This window comes from Elephas maximus, chromosome 2 (assembly GCF_024166365.1).
Source record: "Elephas maximus indicus isolate mEleMax1 chromosome 2, mEleMax1 primary haplotype, whole genome shotgun sequence".
Lineage (NCBI taxonomy): Eukaryota > Metazoa > Chordata > Mammalia > Proboscidea > Elephantidae > Elephas > Elephas maximus.
The window spans coordinates 12,292,789-12,313,176 of record NC_064820.1 but is presented as its reverse complement, the minus strand read 5'-3'; the positions used below and the strand labels follow the sequence as shown (position 1 = coordinate 12,313,176).

The window sequence follows — 20,388 nt, the reverse complement described above, 5'->3', positions numbered from 1 at the left end:
TGTGAGTGGGCTGTGTGGCTGCTGCTTCTCCCTGAGGAAACTGTGGCCGAATGCTAGGACCAGCCCGCCGCCGCCGCTCCGAGAATGGTGCCTGAGGGCTCCCCACGATTCAGGTCCGGTAACTCCTCTCCACTTCTGAATGGTCTCTTCCTCCCCCTGCCCCTCAGTTCGTTTTCTAAGCTTGCCTTTGATGCTCAGAGATCCCAGCTTGTCACAAATATACTCCTTCCACTTGTTTTTTCAGGTCTTTTTTGTAAAGAGGGCTCACCGGATGCATCTGTCTATTCCGCCATCTTGGCTCTGCCCCCTCGGGAAAGCCTTTCCCTGGAGCTGACACCCTGAATTAGGACTTCTAGCCTCCTAGTCTGTGAGAGAATAATTTTTTTTTTGTTAAAGCTGTGCACTTGTGGTATTTCTGTTATAGTAGCACTAGATAACTCAGACATATGTCATGTGTGTAGTTGTTACATTGTAAATAATAAACTTATGTACACACACACACTTTTTTTAGAGAGCCAGTTGTTAAATATTTACCAGCACACCACTGCCTTAGCCGTTCAAGATAATCAAATGTATCTAAAGTTGTAGTTGCATAAGGATAGTTATGAACCCAGGAGTAGGTACATCAGTTATGTGAAATAAATAGCACAGACACAAACCCTAGTATATTTAAGAATTTAATATATGTTAAAGGAGATACACAAGTCAAGCTTGAAAGGCAAACTATTCAATAGCTGTTTCCAGGATAATTCGCTCTTTGGGGAAAACATACAAACAAACAAAAACAGTTCACACCTTTATTAGTTTCCTAGAGCCCTGGAAGGAATACACAGAGTCATTATACTAAAGGGAATTGGTTGACGTTTAACCACTTCGAGAGGTAGCCTATGATCAGGAGCTGATGATACTGAAGGAAGAAGTCCAAGCTGCACTGAAGGCATTGGAAAAAAAAAAAAAAAAAAAAACAAGGCTCCAGGAATTGACGGGATATTGATTGAGATGTTTAACAAATGGACGCAGTGCTGGAAGTGCTCCCTCATCTACGCCAAGAAATTTGGAAGACAGCTACCTGGCCAACTGACTGGAAGAAATCCATATTTATGTGGATCTTAAGAAAGGTGATCCAACTGAAGGTGGAAATTATCAAACAATATCATTAATATCACATGCAAGTAAAATTTTGCTGAAGATCATTCAAAATGGCTGCAGCAGTGTATCGTCAGGGAACTGCCAGAAATTCAGGCCAGATTCAGAAGAGGACGTGGAACCAGGGATATCATTGCTGATGCCAGATGGATCCCAGCTGAAAACAGAGAATACCAGAAGGATGTTTACCTGTGTTTTTTTGACTATGAAAAGGCATTCGACTACGGGAATCATAACAAATTATGGATAACATTGGGAAGGATGGGAATTCCAGAACATTTAATTGTGCTTGTGAGGAACCTTTACATAGATCAAGAAGCAGTTGTTCGAACAGAACAAGGGGATGCTGCATGGTTTAAAGTCAGGGAAGATGTGCATCAGGGATTAGTGGCAGTTACGTTAATGGGGCAGGACTCAATCACCATACTTATTCAATCTGTATGCTGAGCAAATAATACAACAAGCTGGATTGTATGAAGAAGAACGGGGCATCAAGATTGGAGGAAGACCCATTAACAGCCTGCAATATGCAGATGACACAACCTTGCTTGCTGAAAGTGAAGAGGACTTGAAGCACTTAATGATGAAGATCAAAGACCACAGCCTTCAGTATGGATTACACCTCAACATAAAGAAAACAAAACTCCTCACAACTGGACCAATAAGCAACACCATGAAAACGCAGAAAAGATTGAAATTGTCAAGGATTTCATTTACTTGGATCCACAATCAACACCCATGGAAGCAGCAGTCAAGAAATCAAAAGACGCATTGCATTGGGTAAATCTGCTGCAAAGGACCTCTTTAAGGTGTTGGAAAGCAAAGATGTCACCTTGAAGACTAAGGTGCGCCTGACCCAAGCCATGGTACTTTCAATTGCATCATATGCATGCAAAAGCTGGACAATGTACAAGGAGACAGAAGAAGAATTGATGCCTTTGAACTGTGGTGTTGAGAGAACAACCAAATCTGTCTCGGAAGAAGTACAATCAGAATGCTCCTTAGAAGCAAGGCTGGCAAGACTACATCTAACATACTTTGGACATGTTATCAGGAGGAATCAGTCCCTGGAGAAGAACATCATGCTTGGTCAAGTAGAGGGTCAGCAAAAAAGGAAAGACCCTCAATGAGATGGATTGACACAGTGGCTGCAACAATGGGCTCAAGCATATTAACGATTGAGAGCATGGTGCAGGACCAGGCAGTGTTTCATTTTGTAGTACCTAGGGTCAGTATGGGTTGGAACCAACACAACAGCACATAACAACAGCAAGAGTCCTGGTGGTGCGGTGATTAAGAGCTAGGGTGGTAAGCAAAAGGGTGGCAGTTTGAATCCTCTAGCTAGTCCTTGGAAACCCTATGGGGCAGTTATAGCCTATCTGGCAATGGGCTTGGTTTTTTGGTTTGGCTGGCTTAAAGAAACAGAAATTTATTTTCTCAAAGTTCTGGAGGCTAGAAGTTTGAAATCAAGGTGTTAGAAGAGACAATCCCTCTGGAGGCTCTGGGAAAGCATCCTTCTTCGTCTCTTCTGGCTCCTGGTGGCCCCAGGCATTCCTTGGCTTGTGGCAGCATTACTCCATCTCTGGCTCCGTCTTCACATGGCCGTCTTCTGTGTCCTCTCTACTAAAGATACCAGCCACTGGGTTTAGGGTCCATCCTAAATCCAGGATGATCTCCTCATGTCAGAATCCTTAACTACATCTCCAAAGATTCTTTTTCCAAATAAGATCTCATTTTGAGGTTCCAGGTAGACATGAATTTTGGGGGGACACTACTCAACCTACTGTAGTACCTTAAGCCAAAATAAATAGCAGGAAGATTAAAAAGTTAAGTTAAAAAAACAAATCAAATCCCAGGAACCTGGGTAAATACAGAAGTGGAGAAGTCGCACAATGGAATGTGACACAGCAGAGACGATGAGCAGTCCACAGCCAAACCCATAGCACAGAGGAGTCCTGTGTCTCCTGCTGGGTGGGAAAAGCAGGCCCCAGAGACTTTGTGTAGACTCAACATCGATGAAAGCAATGAAAACGTACACTTTGGGCTGGTGTATATCTGTGGAGGGACTTCTTACCAATATATGTAAGGTGTCTGCATGAGTGATACCTGCAAGAGAGAGGATGCAGGTGGGGAAGGGCACAGGTGAGTCAATGTGCTAGTGCTCTGAGGGGGTGTGGGTTCCCCAAGGGCTCCCTATGAATATGTCTGCAGTGATCATGTTGCTGTCATGAAGCAAGGGATTTGTTCCACCTAATCTGAGCACTTGAGTTCACTAAAAAGCAAAATAGGAAGGAAGGAAGAGAGGGAGAGAGGGAGGGACAGAAGAGGGAGGAAGGGGGAGGGAGAGAGGAGCGAAGGGAAGCAGAGGGGGAGGAAGAAAGGGAAGGAGGGAGGGAGAGAAGGAGGCAAGGACAGAGGGAAGGAGGCAGGGAGGGGGAAGGAAAGGAGGGAGGGAGGCAGAGAGGAAACAAATGCATGGACAAAAGGAGGGGGGGAAGAAAGGAAAGACCAAGTGGATGATAGAGCAAAAATACATTGTGATGTACAGCTTTGGGGGCGCTCCAATCCAGATGGGATGAACCTTGCCCATTTCCTTGGCCAAGGGACAGTGAAGGTTCAGCTGGAGCTCTGGGGCGGAAGATGAAGCCACCTCGCTCAAGTCCTGGGATGGGACTGGGAATACCGAGGGGCTCCGGAGGGTTCCTGGAACCTAGGGTGAGCATGAGGGCCACCCAACATTTCCCTTGGGAGCACATGCTCCAAAATTAGCATTGGGTTCTGGGGAGATTCCTTGCTGTACTTGTCTAATACAGGGCAGGGACATGGGAGGCCGGAGGGGAGAGCATTTGCTGACCTTCCACAGGGCATTGTGGGTCCACAGGCTTCCAGACTCCTCTCACCTGCACTTGCCCAGGGCTCAGCATCACGCTGCAGAAAATGTCTCCCAATGAAAGGACCCTAAAGAAGTCCAAAGTGTGTGCAGAGGAAGCTTTGTGCCTGCCATGGGCACCATAGCACCATGCTTATGACCAAGTGGTCTATCGATAGGTACATTAATCCAGGCCTCACCCACAGCCAGGCGCACTACCACGCACTTCACCTATTTTAATTCATTTACTCCTTTCAACAGCCTTAAAATGTGGGCAGGATTACATGTCTCCCCCATTTACAGATGGGTAAAATGAGGTGCAGGGCAGTTAGAAGCCTCGAAGCCTTCACTAGCAACGGCTCGGGATGTATGTGAAGGGCGAACATGTCACTTGCTGTCCTTAGTTAATGGGTCAACAGGTAATTTTCCTCCTTTTCCTTCTAAAAAGGAGCTGGGGTGGCACAGTGGTTAAGTGCTCGGCTGCCAACCAAAAGGTCAGCAGTTCAAACACAGGATTTGTGGAACTGGAATGGGCGGCCGACACCCCAGCAGTTGCTAGAGCACAATTTACAGGGGGTGTTTTTGTCTCCTTGACACAGTGTGACTACGTATACCACGCAAATCCTAATCAAATAAAATGCCGTCTGATGGAACCCTTCGACTAGATGACAAATAGCTTTAAGGAAAGAACAGCTTAGCTCCCGGAAGAAAGTTATAAGGAGAAGCAAAATTATTTAAATTCTAGACAAATACCTCCAATACTGGCTTGGTTTCTAAAGTTCAGTTATATAAACGAAAATTTTGCATTCAATTTGGAAGAACGACTTTTTTAAGCAAACAGGGTGTGAGCTATTTTCTTTTCATGTACTCTGTTTTCTAGCCCGTAGGGAACCGCTGGTGTTTTATCGTCCCCAGTACTCAGAGGACGTCTGTGGGCTGGTCTTCTCGAAGAAGCAGCCCCCCCGGAGTACCCCTCCTATCCCAAGAGGCGGAATATTCTAGTATCATGAGGCTCCTCCTTTACTAATTTAAACCCTCCAAGACAATAAAGGAGTCCCTAGGTGATGAAATGGTTCTTGTGCTTGCCTGCTAACCAAAAGGTTGGTTGTTCGAGCCCACCCAGAGGTGCCTCAAAAGAAAGGCCTGGCATTCTACTTCCAAAAAATCAGCCATTGAAAACCCTATGGAGCACAGTTATATTCTGACACAATGGGTTTGCCCTGAGTCAGCGCCAACTCGATGGCAGCTGGGTTTTGTGTTAAGACGGTAGGGAGATGAGGTAGGGAAAAGGAGACGAATGTGCATTGCTTTAGTTGGATGTTGAGTGGGCATTTTGTGGCTTGGAGATGGTCTGAGCATCTGAGAGTCACGATATCGATCACGTTCTTCTTGCCAATTCCTCTGGGTCTCAGATTCAAAACCTATGCAACAAACAGCTCTGTGTTTCCAGGGTGGCCCTTTACCTTGAAGATACTAGAAAGTGAAGCCGTGACTGCTGGGTCTACGAACCCACCCGTTGTGACCCCCCCGACCCCAACCCTCAGCACCAGCGCCCAGCTAGCCTCTGTTTGTCCCTGGTCAGCACTTCCCAAAGTGTGTCCTGCAGAGCCCTGCCCAGGACCGGAGCTGTGGCCAGTAAGTTTGTTTGGATAGCGCTGCCTCTGGCTGCACAAAAGACATCACGGAGTGGCTGCTGTGTGGACATTCGAGTCCTTCTAACACTTGCCTGTGTTTACTGTCCAGGCTGGCTAGGGGGCAGCGCCACTGCTGGCAGCAATGATGACACATGGCCTCCCCTGCAGTGAGGGTGGTAACACGTTGCTGAGGGCCCACCAACCCTCAGTGCAGGACGGGTCTCAGTGGTGGTGGCTGCTGGGGAAGGATGCCTGGGGACCAGGGCAGAAGCAGTCCTGACAAGGCTGCCAGCCGCTTCTGCTGTGGTTGGCGTGCAGGACCAGCAGGGCACACGCTGCCTTGGCCAAGCTGGTGCCTACGCTCCTGCGCAGCCTCCGAGCCGGCCCTGGTACCTCCTGCGAGCGTCCCTTGGGACCTTCCAGCCATGACCTCCTCTGCTTTAACCAGGGAGAGTCGGCTGCTGCTGTTGCCACCAAGAATCCTGAGGGATACCATGCCGATACCTAAACATTGGAATATTTCATCTAAAGATATAAGTCTACTTTTTGGCTTCTCAAAAAATAAACAATTTTATTTATCTGTCCAATGCTAGGCTTGCATCCCACGTGATTTAACAGTTGTTTAAACTAGCAGCTCCGCTGCTGGGCCCCACCTGTGCCAGTCCACTGGATTACCTGTTCATACCTTCACAGTCTGCACTGGTTTACCTGTCCACACCTGTGAGGTCTGCACTGGTTTGTTACCTGTCCTTACCTCTGTAGTCTGCAGTAGTCTACCTGTTCACACCTGTGTGGTTTGCACTGGTCTACCTGTCCACACCTGCAAGGCCTGCACGGGTTTCTGTTACCTGTCCACACCTGTGTGGTCTGCACTGGTTTACCTGTCCACACCTGTGTGGTCTGCAGTGGTTTCTGTTACTGGTCCACACCTGCATGGTCTCCAGTGGTTTCTGTTACCTGGCCATACCTGCGTGGTCTGCACTCGTTTATGTTACTCCCTGGTTGTGGCCCATGGTCTCCCGCTAGGGAGATGGATACACCTTAGCACATTCACACCATGGGGCATCCTGCATAGGGAAAGGGGGTGACTTAGCATCCCAGCGTTTCCCAAGCTCAGTCCACAGGGCAACACTGTTGCTCTTCTGTTTTATGTACAAACAGCTACTGGTGTCTCTGATGGGGGCAGTGGTGGTTCAGTGGCAGAATTCTCGCCTTCCAGGTTCGACTCCTGGCCGATGCACCTCACACGCAGCCACCACCCCTCCGTCAGTGGAGGCCTGCATGTTGCTATGATGCTGAACAGGTTTCAGCAGAGCTTCCAGACTAAGAAGAAAGGCCTGGAGATCTACTTCTGAAAATTAGCCAACAAAAATCCCGTGGATCACCACAGTCTGATCTGCGACCAATTATGGGGATGGTGCAGGATCAGGCAGTGTTTTGGTCCATTGTGCATGGGGTCGCTATGAGTTGGGGCTGACTTGATGGCAGCTAACAACTCCCTCTAGCTCCCAGAAGCATTGTTTAAGTGCTCCCTGCTCCCCTCAAATTCCCATCTCTGCCGCCCTGCTACCCATGTGACAACTCCTCTGTTTAGCTGCCCTGGGGCTCCCTCCTTCAAACCTGGGCCCCACCCCTTCCACCTGCGCAGGGACCTCAGCTTTCTGCCACCTTCTCCTTCTTCTGTGCAGTTTCTTTCCTGTCCATTTTTAAAGGGTTGAAATCCCTCCCGTCTGAACAGGAGCCTCTTCATACCACCTGGCCTCATTGCCCTGCCACCACCCCCAAACAAACAAACGTGGCTGGTGGAGTCAGTGATGGCCTCAGCCACTCTTTTAACAGCCCGACAGGAGCCCCACACAGGAGCCCCATGAGGAAGGCGCTGAATGGTCAGGACAGACAGCCCGGCGCCACAAGGAGCATTGGAGAGGGATACCCATTAAGCTGCTGATTTGGGCAGAAACAGCATGGGGTCCGACTTCAGCCTGTTGAAGGACAGTGGGCTCCCTGAGGCAGCCAGGATACGGAAGGCTGCCCCTTCTTAGGACCCTCAGCCATGCCCTCACGTGGGGAGAGGCCAGCCCAGGTTCAGGAGGGGCACACAGCACTGTCCTGGCTGGATGGTCAGCCTCCTGGGGCACCACAGGGGCATGTCACAGCTGGGAATCAGCCACAAGGGTTGGGAAGGAATAGGACCTCAACTTTCCAAGATGCTGCCAGGAGTGAGGGGCCAGAGATCACACTGTCTGGGATTCACAGGGTGGGGGCTACTCCAGGGACCAGAGACCCCAGTGAGAGCTGAAGGAGGTGGGCAGAGCAGGGTTAGCCAGGAAAAGTCCTGCATCCCAGGACACCCCTCAGCCCTGGGCAAGCCAGGATGGCTGGTCACCTTGCCAAGGGCAAGCCATCCTTGACCTTGATCCACATAACCCGTCGTTACCCAGTTCCCTCTGTCTGTTTGCCTGCCTCTGTCTCTCTCACATTCACACATACACTGAAGCATGGGTTTTACAAAACAGACCTTGCTCTTCTCTGTCGGGCAGGCTGTCCTCTGATATTTTCCACTTTGTTAAATTAAAAGCACATTCGAGCCAGATCCACTGAACTGACGTCTGCTGACATTTCCCGTTCTATTTAATATCATTAAAAACTGCCAGTCCTGACCCTCGGTGCAGGGGTCTCGTCCTTGGCTGCACTGGAATCCCCTGGGAGGCATTGAAAAGATAGCCAAGTCTGGCCTCACCCAGACCCATTCAATAATGGGGTGGCGGGGGTGGAGAAGGGGGGAAGAGCCAGCATGACCATTGACTTTTTCTTGGTCCTCTGTGCAGCCCAAGTTAAGGACATGCAATATTGGGTTTGCTTGTGCCATGCTGATCTGAAGAAAGGCGCAGGCAGGGTTCCTTAGCTCCTTTCCCCCTGGGGATCTGAGGATCCTGGTGTCCTTGGTGTTGCCTGTGTCTGCAGGCTCTGGCTGGGAACACTGGCTGGTTGTTGGGGAGGAGGTTGTGGGCACTCAGGTCACCTGGGGTTGGCCATTGCTCCAAGAACTTGCTGATTAACTCTCTCTCTCCTTTTTTCTCTTGTCAGTAATCAGGAGGCAGGTGAAGGTCATGACCTTTGGGCTGGCCAGGTGAGTGTACAGAGATTAAAGGAGGATTCCAGAGTAAAAATAAGAAAAGCTGAACACACAGGAATCCATTTACCCTTTAAGCCACCTATTTCACTGTTGCCAAACCATTATTAAAATGGCTTCTCTCAAAGGAAATATCACCCGGCTCTCGGGTTTTTAACACCCAGACTGCGTGTCTAAAGGTCACTCGGCTGAGAGCGCTAAACCCCGGGGCAAAGTGCAGCGTGGTGGGAGGGACGGAGACCCTCCACCCACAGAGTGCAGGGCACCAGGCCAGCTCTCCCCACAGACTGAATTTGTTTCTGCACCAGGCTTAGACAGAAAAGAAAACACTTTTCCAGGTGTTTTGAAATAAACATGTTTCATTTATATTGGAGAGCAAGTGCAGCCTTCACGTGTCTAGCTCCAGAGGGTATTTTGAGATTGGACCAGAAGGACAGACCGAGATGTAGCACAGGCCTTTCAAACCATCCATCCACCCACCTGTCTGTCCCTTCATTCTTCCCTCTCTCTTTCCATTCTTTCTTCCTCCCTCTATCTGTTCACCAACCCATCCATCCATCCACCCATCCATCCATCCATCCTTTCTTCTCTCCATCCTCCCATCCCTTCATCCTTCCCTCTCTCTCCATTATTTTCTTCTTTCCTCTATCTGTCCACCCATCCATTCATCCACCCACCCACCCCACCACCCAACTATCCCTCTATCATCCATCCATCCACTTAACCACCCACCCACCCATCCATCCATCCATCCATCCATCCATCCATCCATCCATCCATCCATCCATCCATCCATCCATCCATCCATCCATCCATCCCTCCCTCCCTCCCTCCCTCCCTCCCTCCCTCCCTCCCTCCCTCCCTCCCTCCCTCCCTCACTCCACCCACCCACCCACCCACCCACCCACCCACCCACCCATCCATCCATCCATCCATCCATCCATCCATCCATCCATCCATCCATCCATCCATCCATCCATCCATCCATCCATCCATCCATCCATCCATCCATCCATCCATCCATCCATCCATCCCTCTACCCATGCATTCATTCATCCATTTGTAAATATGTATTAAGTGCCACTGTCTACCATTGTCTATTCAAGACACTGGCTGAAGTGAATGAGACCAACCCAGTCCCTGCTCCCAGCCAGACTGGGAGAGGAGATAATGAGCAATGTCCCTTCCACAAGACACGTGCTGGGGGGAGAATGGAGGGTTCAAGGAGCACTGACCAGGGCTCAGAATTTAGAAGTTGGGAGTAAGGAAATTCTTCCAAAGCGATGTTCAAGGGCAGCTGGGAGGAGGTTAGGAATCATCAGATAAGGGAGGAAAGAAGGGTCTGGGCAGAGAGGGAAGAGAGCCCTAGACAGAGCGAAAGAAGCAGTAGGTGCCGTAGAAGCAGTAGGAAGGAGGGCGCAAAATCCTGACAGGTGTGCACGTTGGCTGTAGCTCAGAGTGCGGTCCGAGGAACCTGAATGCCCATGTAAGGTCGACCAGCTCTCTCTAACATCCGAGGGAAGCTCACCACCCCAATGCCATGTGCTAAAAGGATCTTCCTCCTCTTGTGCTGAAATGGATTTACGGTAAAGTTGATGAACAAGACTGTGGTTTCCAGCTTGGGCTTTTAGGAATCGTGTTGCTATGAACACTCTGGCAAATACGTGTGTCAGTACACACATGCACACATTTCTGTTGGACATACATTTAGTGGTAGGATTGCTGCATTTGGGAATTTACAGATATCTCAGGTTAAACTGCCTGAACAGCAGAGCCCTGGCACTGTCAGTCTGAAAGGCCTTATATGAGCATGGCCCTGCCCCTGTCAGGTTCCCCAGGGCTGCGGCAGAGAGGGTGAGAGGGTGGAAGGTGGGTGGGCACAGGGACAGAGTGGAAATGGTGTGCAGTTTCCCAGAAGGAGACCACAGAACAGCCACAGGGAAGCAGCACATGGCAGAGGACGGGGGAGGGACGTGGGCATGGCCATGGCCAGGTTGTGGAGGCGGCGACAAGCCCGAGGCTCTAGTGGACACTGTGCTCTCTGCCCAGCTGCCCTCAGAATCTCTTCACTGTTTTGCACCTGCCGGCCACTCCTCCCACCTCCCCCCCCCACCCCAGTTTCTAGTGCCCATACCTGGGACTTTCTTTGGAGCCATCTGTGGTTGATTGAGGAGCCCTGGTGACACAGTGGCTGAAGCGCTTGGCTGCTAACTGAAAAGTCAGTGGTTGCAACCCACCAGCCGCTCCATGGGAGAAAGGTGTGGCAGTCTGCTTCTGTAAAGATTTACAGCCTTGGAAACCCTCTGGGGCAGTTCTACTCTGTCCTACAAGGTTGCTATGAGTAGAATCGACTCGACAGCAGTGGATTTTTTGGTCGGTGGACGACTGAGCTGCTTTGCACACCTGGGCAGTGCTGGACATTCCTGGGAGTGTGTGGTATCCATCTGGACTGGCAACACAGGTGGAGCTCTGCTCTTTGTCTTGAGCTGGGACAAACTCTGGGGTTTAAGCTCCACCCTGGGGCTTCTAGCTGGCTCAGGCTCAGGCTCAGGATAGGACTTTGCATCCTTACTTGGCTTCCTACCTGTCTCCCGTTCTGCTCCCCCCATTCCCACCCACTCCCTTGCTGACTCCTCCTGGTGTGTTGCCAGGACCAAGGGTCCCGTGTCTACCTTGGACCCACAGCTGGGGGCAATGCTGTTTTGCACCCTCTTCCTATTTTTGGTTGTCTCTAGAACTGGTGAGCAGCCAGCACAAGTGGGATCTGGCACCCTGTGGGGATATGCAATAGCCGCCTTCGCCCTGGGGGCTGGGGGTCTGAGGCTGGCACATGGCCTGTGACTTCTGTGTCCTTCTGGGTGCAGGCTCCACCTCTCACTTCTCAGAGTTTAGAGCCCATGCCATGGTTGGGCCTTTGCTCCCATTCTCTGCTTGTCCCTTTTGATGTTCAGGGATTGGTCTGCCTTTTGTTTGCTGGGGGACCAAGACGAGGGGCCCTTGTGGTTTTAGCTAGTTCTTTCCCAGTCCAGTGTCCAGCCTGTCTCTATGACTTTCTCACCCACTTTCATGTAAGGGGACGGTGTGGCGGGTATTCTTGGGACTGTGATTCCCTAGGCAAAGCACTGTTGTCTCTTGGCTGCTGGCCTTCCTGTCCTCCCTGCTGCGGACTGCTGGGGCTACAGGCGGAGGAGACCTCTGTGGCCAGCGGCTGCCCAGGTGAGTTGCTGTGCAGCCAGCTCCAGGGGCAGCAGGAAAGGCGCCTAGGAGCTGCCGGGGGCCCAAGCCCTGGGGATGTTAGGAAGTGGGCTCAGTCAGATCCCTGCTCACTGTTGTGGGTCTGGGGTCAGGAAAGGTGCCGAGACAAGGTGTCCCCTGTTGAGGCTTGGAGGAAGTAGGGTGAGTATCTTTGGGAGACGTGGGGTCAGGAGGCAGGAAGCCCTGACATGGGGTGCCGTGAGATATGTGCCCAGCACATGCGGTACGCTGGGACACGTGCTCAGCAAGTGGGGCATCCTGGGATGAATGCTTAGCATGTGGGGTGCCCTGGGATGCATGTTCAGTGTGGAATCCCACTGCCAGGGAGTGGGGCTGAGGCAGAGCCTGGTGGAGGGACCCACTGTCCAGTGGCACAGTCACGTATAGGTATTAGCATTTATTCCAAGCCTGGGGGTATACCAGAAATCCTGGTGGTGTAATGGTTAAGTGCTATGGCTGCTAACCAAAAGGCTGGCAGTTTGAATCTACCAGGCACTCTGTAGAAACCCTATGGGGCAGTTCTACTCTGCCCTATAGGGTTGCTCTGAGTCAAAATCGACTCGATGACAATGAGTTTGGGTTTTTTGGGGGGATATACCAGGGGGCATCCTCTGGGTTGTGACCTGACCAACTGATGTCCACAAGGATCCCTTTGGCCACAGCATGGACAAGCAACCCTCAGGGACCAAGGGCTAGAGCAGGAGCCACTTAGGGGCTCTGTGGCATGTTCCAGGAACAGACTCTGGGGTTGGGCAGTGGCGGTGGTCAGGTGGTATTGCTGGAGTCAGGGCACGTGGAGAGGACCCAGGCTGGTGAGGGACTCAGGAAACACAGGCATCCAGGATGGCACTAGAGTTCGGCCTGACCAGGAGGGCATAGGCAGGTGCCACTGAGTCTGAGGGGGATACTTGCAGGAAGGTGGGCCTGGGGTGAGGTCAAGTGTTAGCTGAGGAGACCTGTATGATAGCCCTGGGATGCACTCACTCTTGGGGTTTGGGAGAGGCGAGGATGGAGAGCTCAGCTGGGGTGGTGTTGGTGTTAATGAGGACCAATGACTCAGCTGGGCATGAGCGCAGACAGGAAGGACAGCTGTGAGTCACGAGGCAGCTGACCCTCGGTGTAGGCACGTGTAAGGGCTAATTTCATGTGTCGACTTGGATGGGCTATGGTTCCCAGTGGCTTAGCCAAACATTAGTTGTTGTCACGGAGTAGTTACATGCGATTAAATCAATTGACCTTGGGTAGAGCAGGTTGCCTTCCATGCCATTATTATTGTTTGGTGCCATCGAGTTTGTTCTGACTCATAGGGACCCCATGTACAATAGAACAAACACTGTCCAGTCCTGTGCCATCCTCACAATTGTTGCTATTTTTGAGCCCATTGTTGTAGCCACTGTGTCAGTCCATCTTGTTGAGGGACCTTATACTTTACCAAGCATGATGTCCTTCTCCAGGGATTCATCCCTCCTGATAACATGTCCAAAGTATGTGAGACAAAGCCTGGCCAACCTCGCTTCCATAATATAACCTTCCGTAATGTAATGTAGTCTGCAATTAACTTACATCTAATGTAACATAATGTAATCATCTTTATATGTAAGGTAAGGTAATGTGATCATCTTTCATAAAGTAATCTGATATAATGTAATCACCTTCCACCCATCAGTTGAGGTTATACGAGTATAAGGTGGATTCTAAACCTAATCACGTCTGAGTTATATAAAAAGCAGATTAGACACAGGGACAGACACACAGGGAGGATAAACAGTCCCTAATTCAGACTTCTAGTTTCTAGAACTGTGAGAAAATAGGTTTGCTCTTTAAAGCCCTCCACTTGTGGTACTCGTGTCACGGCAGCACTAGGAAATGAGACAGCAAGTGGCCCAGAGCCCAGGTAAAATGACAGGGCCATGCACACAGAGGCACTGTGTCAGGTCATTTTTACAACATTTTTTTTTTTAATTGTTTCTGCTGATTCACACAAGATACTGACTCTGGAGACATGGACACACAGTGATGGTGCTTGGATTTCTACGTGCAGTGCACAGGCGCAGCTCTGAAAGCAGTACACACACACTGGTGCCTCTCAGCCATGACTGCAAATCAACTCGTGCGTCCCACTGAGCAGCAAATCCACCTTCACTGCGGTGAGACAAGGGGCCTGCAGGCGCAGAGCACGTGGCTCTACGCGGCTGCAACTGCGCCTAAGACTCGGTGTATTTCCTCGACCGGGCTCACCTGCTCTGTGGCGGTGGCCCACAGCAGGGCTCAGAAGCCCCAGGCTTGCATTTCAGTGATGACATACACTTTTCCCTTTGGGCTGATGCTGAGTGTGCTGTGGAAAAGCAGTCCTTGCCAACACGCTTATAAGTAAAATCCAGAACATCAGCAAATGCATTTTCAGAAACCAACCTTACATTCTGAGTCTGAACTTTGATTCACAGGCAAATATAATTTTGGAAGCCCATTCCCTAACATAAAAAAGTATTGTTATTGATGTATGTAGAAGAGAAATACTACTCTGGGGTGGTCTTCTTCCTGTGGTGCAAGGCCCTGCAGGATGGGGTCCCTAAACATGTCTGCCTCTGGGGGCTCAGGACACTCCAGGTGTCCACAGGGATGGGGACGGCATGCCTGCCTGTGGGACCAGCACTGAGCTGACTGGGCCCACAGCACACAGTGGGGTGGTAGCCCAAACTGACTCCCTGGAGTCTTATTTTCCCCAGAAAACAAATGAAACCCCCCAATCACACATCCTGGGAGCCCGCCACCTCCAATAGACACCATGTGTGATATAGAAACATGACGCTCACATTGTGACCTTTGCTGGGACTAGGTATTTGGAAAGGGCTTTGCAATTGTGAGCAGTCTCTCCAGCTCCACGTTCTGCACAACCAGATGCAATATGACACTTGGCTTTTTAATACGAACAAATATGGCCGAGGAAGCTCACGTAAGCCCTAAATTTTTAGCACAGTGTGTCTGTAGTGACCATATTTCTTCTCCTCAAAGCACACAAATGACAATTGGACAGTCACTGGAAGTCAGGGACAGTTGGGGAGGGAACCAGTTTTACATGAATACAACATGGAGTTAGATGTTTTCTACCCTATGGGGTCTGGGGCTGGGGCCTGAATCTCACCACCCAGATCTATGCTAAGTTACTCTACCAACACACGACAAACACAGTGAGTAATGTCTCCCTTGGCACAGTGTGTAAACATTCAAGGTAAAAGCCTTTTTCCCCCCAGAAATGTAGCATTAAATGGTAAAAGTATTCTTCCTCTCTCTTGAAACTTCCCCGTGCCTTCTCTACTGGCATCTCACTCGTAGTTGGAGATGAGCTCCTCGTGGGCTCTCCTTTCTCTGTCCACTCTACACCATCAGCCAGTGGCGGAGCTGGAATTAAAACAGGGGTTATTCAGGAGTGAAGGGAGGAGTTCCTTGGATAAAGGGGGCCCCTAGGCTGACAATCTGCACCCCTCTCTGGTCCAGACACCTTGGCCAGGCAGATGGCCATGGACCTGATTGTGGCTAGTCCCTGGGGGATGCCCATCGGGACCAACGATGCCAAGACCCAACAACTTTTTAAAATATATGTAAATAAGTTATTACTTGATAAAGAAAAGTCAGAGTACAGCTTCCCATGGACCAGAGGCCTTTGGGGTCTTGAGGACAGCTGCTGGGCTGGACAGACAACTGGGTACCCACCCACTTGCTGTGTGACTTAGTGATGCCCTCTCCTTCCACTTTCTTGGGGTCCCTGGTCCCCCGTCCAGAAAAAGAGGACATTGTGCTTTTCTGTCTTGCTTTCCGTGACCCCAGAACAGGTGTGAGAGCAGGCCTCAGACAATCCCCCTGCTCATTCTCCGCCTCATTACCGCTCAGGAATCGAAGAGATAGACGGGGACTGCTATTTAGACTTTCCATAGAATGTCATCATCTGTGATTATGCAGCTGTTAGTTCAGCCCAATTCTGAGCATAAGTCATTATGCATAACTGCAAGAGCCATGGTGTAAACATTTCCACAAGAGCATGCAGAGTTTGCTTTTGATACAGCCACATTTTGGGTGGAAGATGCTAAGCAGCTGCAGATGACATGTCAGGGATCTTCTGTTGTTCCATTGGGAGAACTCTGGAGGGTGCTACCTCAGCAGCCTCGTTAGGTTCCAGGGGAGCTCTAGGGTGCCTGGAGGAATCAGCAGGTAAGGTCAGTGTAGCAAAGTCCAGGTGTGATGGGGAGCCTGGAGGGGCCAGAAGGTAAGGCCAGTGTAGCAGAGCCCAGGTATAGTATGGGACTCAGTGATGGGTCCCAGTGTGGCTAGGAGCCACCCTGACCAGGGATGCAATCAGGAGGGGACCTGCAGCCAGACTCCTAGAGAAGCAGCTCTGGTGATGACTCCACTTCAGACCAGAAGTGAGGGTGGGGAGCTGTGCCTGGGACTCCAGCTCTGAGGCCCAACCCTGAAAGTGAAGCGTGCCTCTGTCCTGGCTACTGGCAAAAGTAGAAGGTGGCAGAGTAGGAAGACGTGCTGCGGGGGGGGGGGAGGGGGGATGTCTTTTAGAATCCTCACAGATTAAATCAAGTTATAAGTTCACAAACAATAAAGAAGACCAGAAGCACAAGACAGCAACCTATTATGAGTGTGAGTTAGCACAAACCAGAAACCTCAGACTGAGATCCCCAAAATGAGGGATGTTAGACTCATCAAATACAGACTATAGGGCAGCTATGTATGAAATGTTTTTTAAAATTTTGTACACAATTACCACCACAAACATTTCACAAGAAACAAACAGACCAAATGTGACTTCTGGAAATGAAATATAACTCTGAACTAGAATACAATAAAGGGAGATGTGAGATGGAAAATTGATAACTAAATTGAGGTATATCTACATAATGGAATATTATGCCATAGTCAAAATGAATGAACCATAGCTATATACAAAGATACTACTTCTGGCCAAAATGAAGTTGAATGGACAAAATTTACCCTCCCACCTTAAACAATGAGCAAAATATATGTAGCAGTGGTTTTCCAGACCCTGGGCATCAGACACAAAAGACAGTGATCCCTAAGAAACAGGAAGCAATCACAGTGAGCCTTCCAATGCCTCAGCTCACTGTCCTGAAGGAATTTCCAGATGTAGCAGAAGGGAGGGGAAACCCAGGAGGAGACCAAAAGACCCCCTGAGGAGTTGGAGCTGAGAGTCTGTGATGACCAAGAGGACAGAATGTGTAGAAGCAAGTGCAAGACAGGAGAGAGCTTTCCAGAGACAGAACCCTGGAGATCAAGTACTAGGGCACAGAGAAGTCTCAATCCTTTCAAAGACTAGGTATTACCACGCCTGAGCACAATGCAATTTATTTAGAAATTAATAAAAAGATAAAACATCTCCATATATTTGAGAATTAAAAAAAAAGACTTCTAAACAACTTACAGGTTGAAAAAAAATCTTAGTGGAAATTAAAATATACTTAGAACTAAATAATAAACAAAATATGTTAAAAATTGTGAAATGCAGCCAATGGGGTATTTTGAGGCAGATTCATAGCCTTAAAATGGTTCTATCAGAAAAGAATGTTGAAAACTAATGATTAAAGGCCCAAATTAAGGAGTTAGAAAAATATAGCTGAGTAAGCCCAAAGAAAGTAGGAAAAAAAACAAACAAACCATTGTCATCAAGTCGATTCCAGCTCATAACAACTCTATAGGACAGAATAGAACTGCCCCATAGAGTTTCCAAGGAGCACCTGGTGAATCTGAACTGCTGACCTTTTGGTTAGCAGTTAACAACTATACCACCAGGGTTTCCAAAGAGAGTGGAAGGAAGAAATAATAAACACAAGAGTTGAAATTAATGGGGTAGACAGCAAAGCTACAGTAGAGTATCTCCAGTAAAGTCAACTTCGTTATTTGAAAAGACCATAAAATACCATGCAAAGAGTTAAACCCTGTGTGAGGAACACTCTGAAGAGAGAGGCTCTGACTGGGCAGGAGGCTAGTGGGGAAGGCAGAGGACACCCAAGTAGAGAAGGTCAAGAACCAAGGTGCCCAGGCCTGGATGTTTTTCTTGTGTTTAGATCAGGTGAGTAAATTTGAAGGCAGAGAAAAAGGGGTCCAAGGGAGTGAGGAAAGAGGGAAGCTGGGGCTATGGGATCAGACCAATTTGCAACCAGAACCTGGACTGGGAAGGAAGAACAAAGAAATGAAATGCAAGTGTGGGGAGGGGATCAGAAATGGTTGAGTCTCATAAAAAATTGCAGCTTCTCAACCCTTGCCTTACTGCTCCTGTCTACCATAGAGCAGGGACAGAAAAATAATAGCTCATGGTTTCAAATGAGTTCCTGAATGGTACAAATGGTTAAGCACTTGACCGCTAACTAAAAGGTTGGCAATTTGAACCCACCCAGAGGTGCTTTGGAAGAAAAGCCTGGTGATCTGCTTCTGAAAGGTCACATCCATGAAAACCCTATGGAAGAGTTCTACTCTGTACACACGGGATTGCCATGAGTTGGAATGGACTCAACAGTGACTAACAACAGTTTTGAGAGCCCAGAGTAAACATTTGGCACATTTTAACTCTATGTTAGTGTCTGTACACAAAAGAGGTCCCTGAAGCACAGAGAGGCTCAGTAACTTGGCCACAGTCACACAGCTGGTTTGCGGGAATTGGACCTGGGTGGGTGCTCTTGATGCCTCTCTTTTAGCACATCTCTTTCACAGCTCGATGAAACTTCCTTACTTAGAGCGAGCGGCTGGATTTTTAGGACACCAACATCCACTGGGACTACTGGATGTCCTTCTCTTAGTCCTCCAGGGCCAGGGGCACAGCGACTCAAAGACCATGTAACGGCACGGTTTTAGGCAGAGGTGGGTTGGGGTAGGGGAGTGCTCATTTGGACAGAGAACTTTCTCTTAAAGCTTGAAGTCCAGTGCTGAACAAAAGGGCAGGTCATTCTGGATCCTCTGCTGGAGGGGCCCAAGAGCACTGGTGGCACTTACCGTGAACTGGCGGACTTCCCCTCTGACTATCAGCTCATGCTCCTTCTCGGGTGTGATGGCGTAAGCCAGTTTCTGCAAGAAAACACAAGACCATCAGTCCCAGCACATCCTCACCAAGGGAGACAGGCTCCCTTCCATCTGTCACATGGTCAGTTTCCTGAGTTGATGGTCCCCTCTGGTCTCCTTAATCTCCAGAACAAGGCAGAAGATCCACTGATCAAGCCTCAACTTGAAACAGGAACCACCTTGGAGGCAGATTCCGTGCTAAATCAGTGTGTGGTGGGTTCTTGTGACCCACAAGCCCACATCCCCAGCACCTCCAAGCCCAGGTGTGTACACTCAGAACTCACATATGCAAGGAGGTGCTTGCTTTGTGCCACATTAATCCATGGCCGACTGTGCAGCCTGGTTGAAGAGCCAGAGGTGGTGTTCATCCTTACGGCCTCCAAAAGCAGGCAGGCATCTCAGCCTTTCTCACTCCCAGGGGCCCTTCTCTTGGACCCTCTGAGGGTCAGCTTCCTTCGCACCTGCCAGGTGTCCTGGGCTCCCAGGGATTTGTAGCTGCTGCCCCATCCTTGATGGTCTCTGTGGTTCTCTGTGTCAGCTACTGAGATCTGAGTTTCTCCATTGTCAGATCTGGGCTGTTCAAGAAGCTAGGACATCAGCTCTTCAAGCAGCTGGGCTGCGGCCTTCTTCCTCCAGGCTCCCAAGCTAACCAGACCCCTTCCTCCCGAGTCAGACCTAGAGACCCAGAGGGTCAGCTCCCCCAGGCACTGCCTGGCTGCTCTTGGTCCCCTGTGGAAGGTCCTCAAGGATCAGCGACAGTCAGGGAGTAGGGGCTGAGGAGGGGCGGCCCACAGTGGGAGGCCATGTGGTCCACTGCAGGCCTGGTCTCATTGGACTCAAGATGGAGGGGGCCAGTCACTCAGGTGTGGGACACCCGCCACTGTGTCTGAGACCAGGGTCACCATTTAGCCCTGAGGTGGATCCTTGGATCCAGGTGGGGTGGAGTCACAAGGCTTTCTTTCCAAGAAAGACTGTGGAATGAGAGCACAGAGCTGTTCCCATGAGTCCCTAACTGTAGGCCCTTGCATGGGCAGGGTCCCTGCAAGGAGAGCCAGGCTTCCTTTCATCTTCCAGGAGATCACAGTACAGCCATGGTCAAAGGTGGGACCTTTGCACTGTTTCACTGCCCCCTCCTTTATAGGTGACAAAACTGAGGCAGAGAAAAGGGAAGTGCTGTGCTCTGAGGCCCCAGGGTGCCCTCATGGTTCAAGGGAAGGGGAGGGGGGACAGTCCCTGGCTTCCTCTGGTGGCCCACGGGTGTGAATGGTGGTCTG

At 49.9% G+C, this 20,388-nt stretch overlaps 1 protein-coding gene across 1 annotated transcript in view; it reads right to left on the bottom strand.

Moving 5' to 3' along the window:
* Window positions 1–13,993: 13,993 nt before the first annotated feature.
* The window catches only part of SLC6A3 (solute carrier family 6 member 3), a 59,726-nt gene continuing 53,331 nt past the window's right edge, over window positions 13,994–20,388 (bottom strand). The window contains exons 14-15 of the mRNA XM_049861034.1: window positions 19,049–19,120; window positions 13,994–15,436 (exon numbers count right to left, since the gene is read on the bottom strand). Of these exons, the coding sequence (XP_049716991.1) occupies window positions 15,413–15,436; window positions 19,049–19,120 (96 nt within the window). The 3' untranslated portion in view covers window positions 13,994–15,412. The remainder of the gene's footprint in view (window positions 15,437–19,048; window positions 19,121–20,388) is intronic.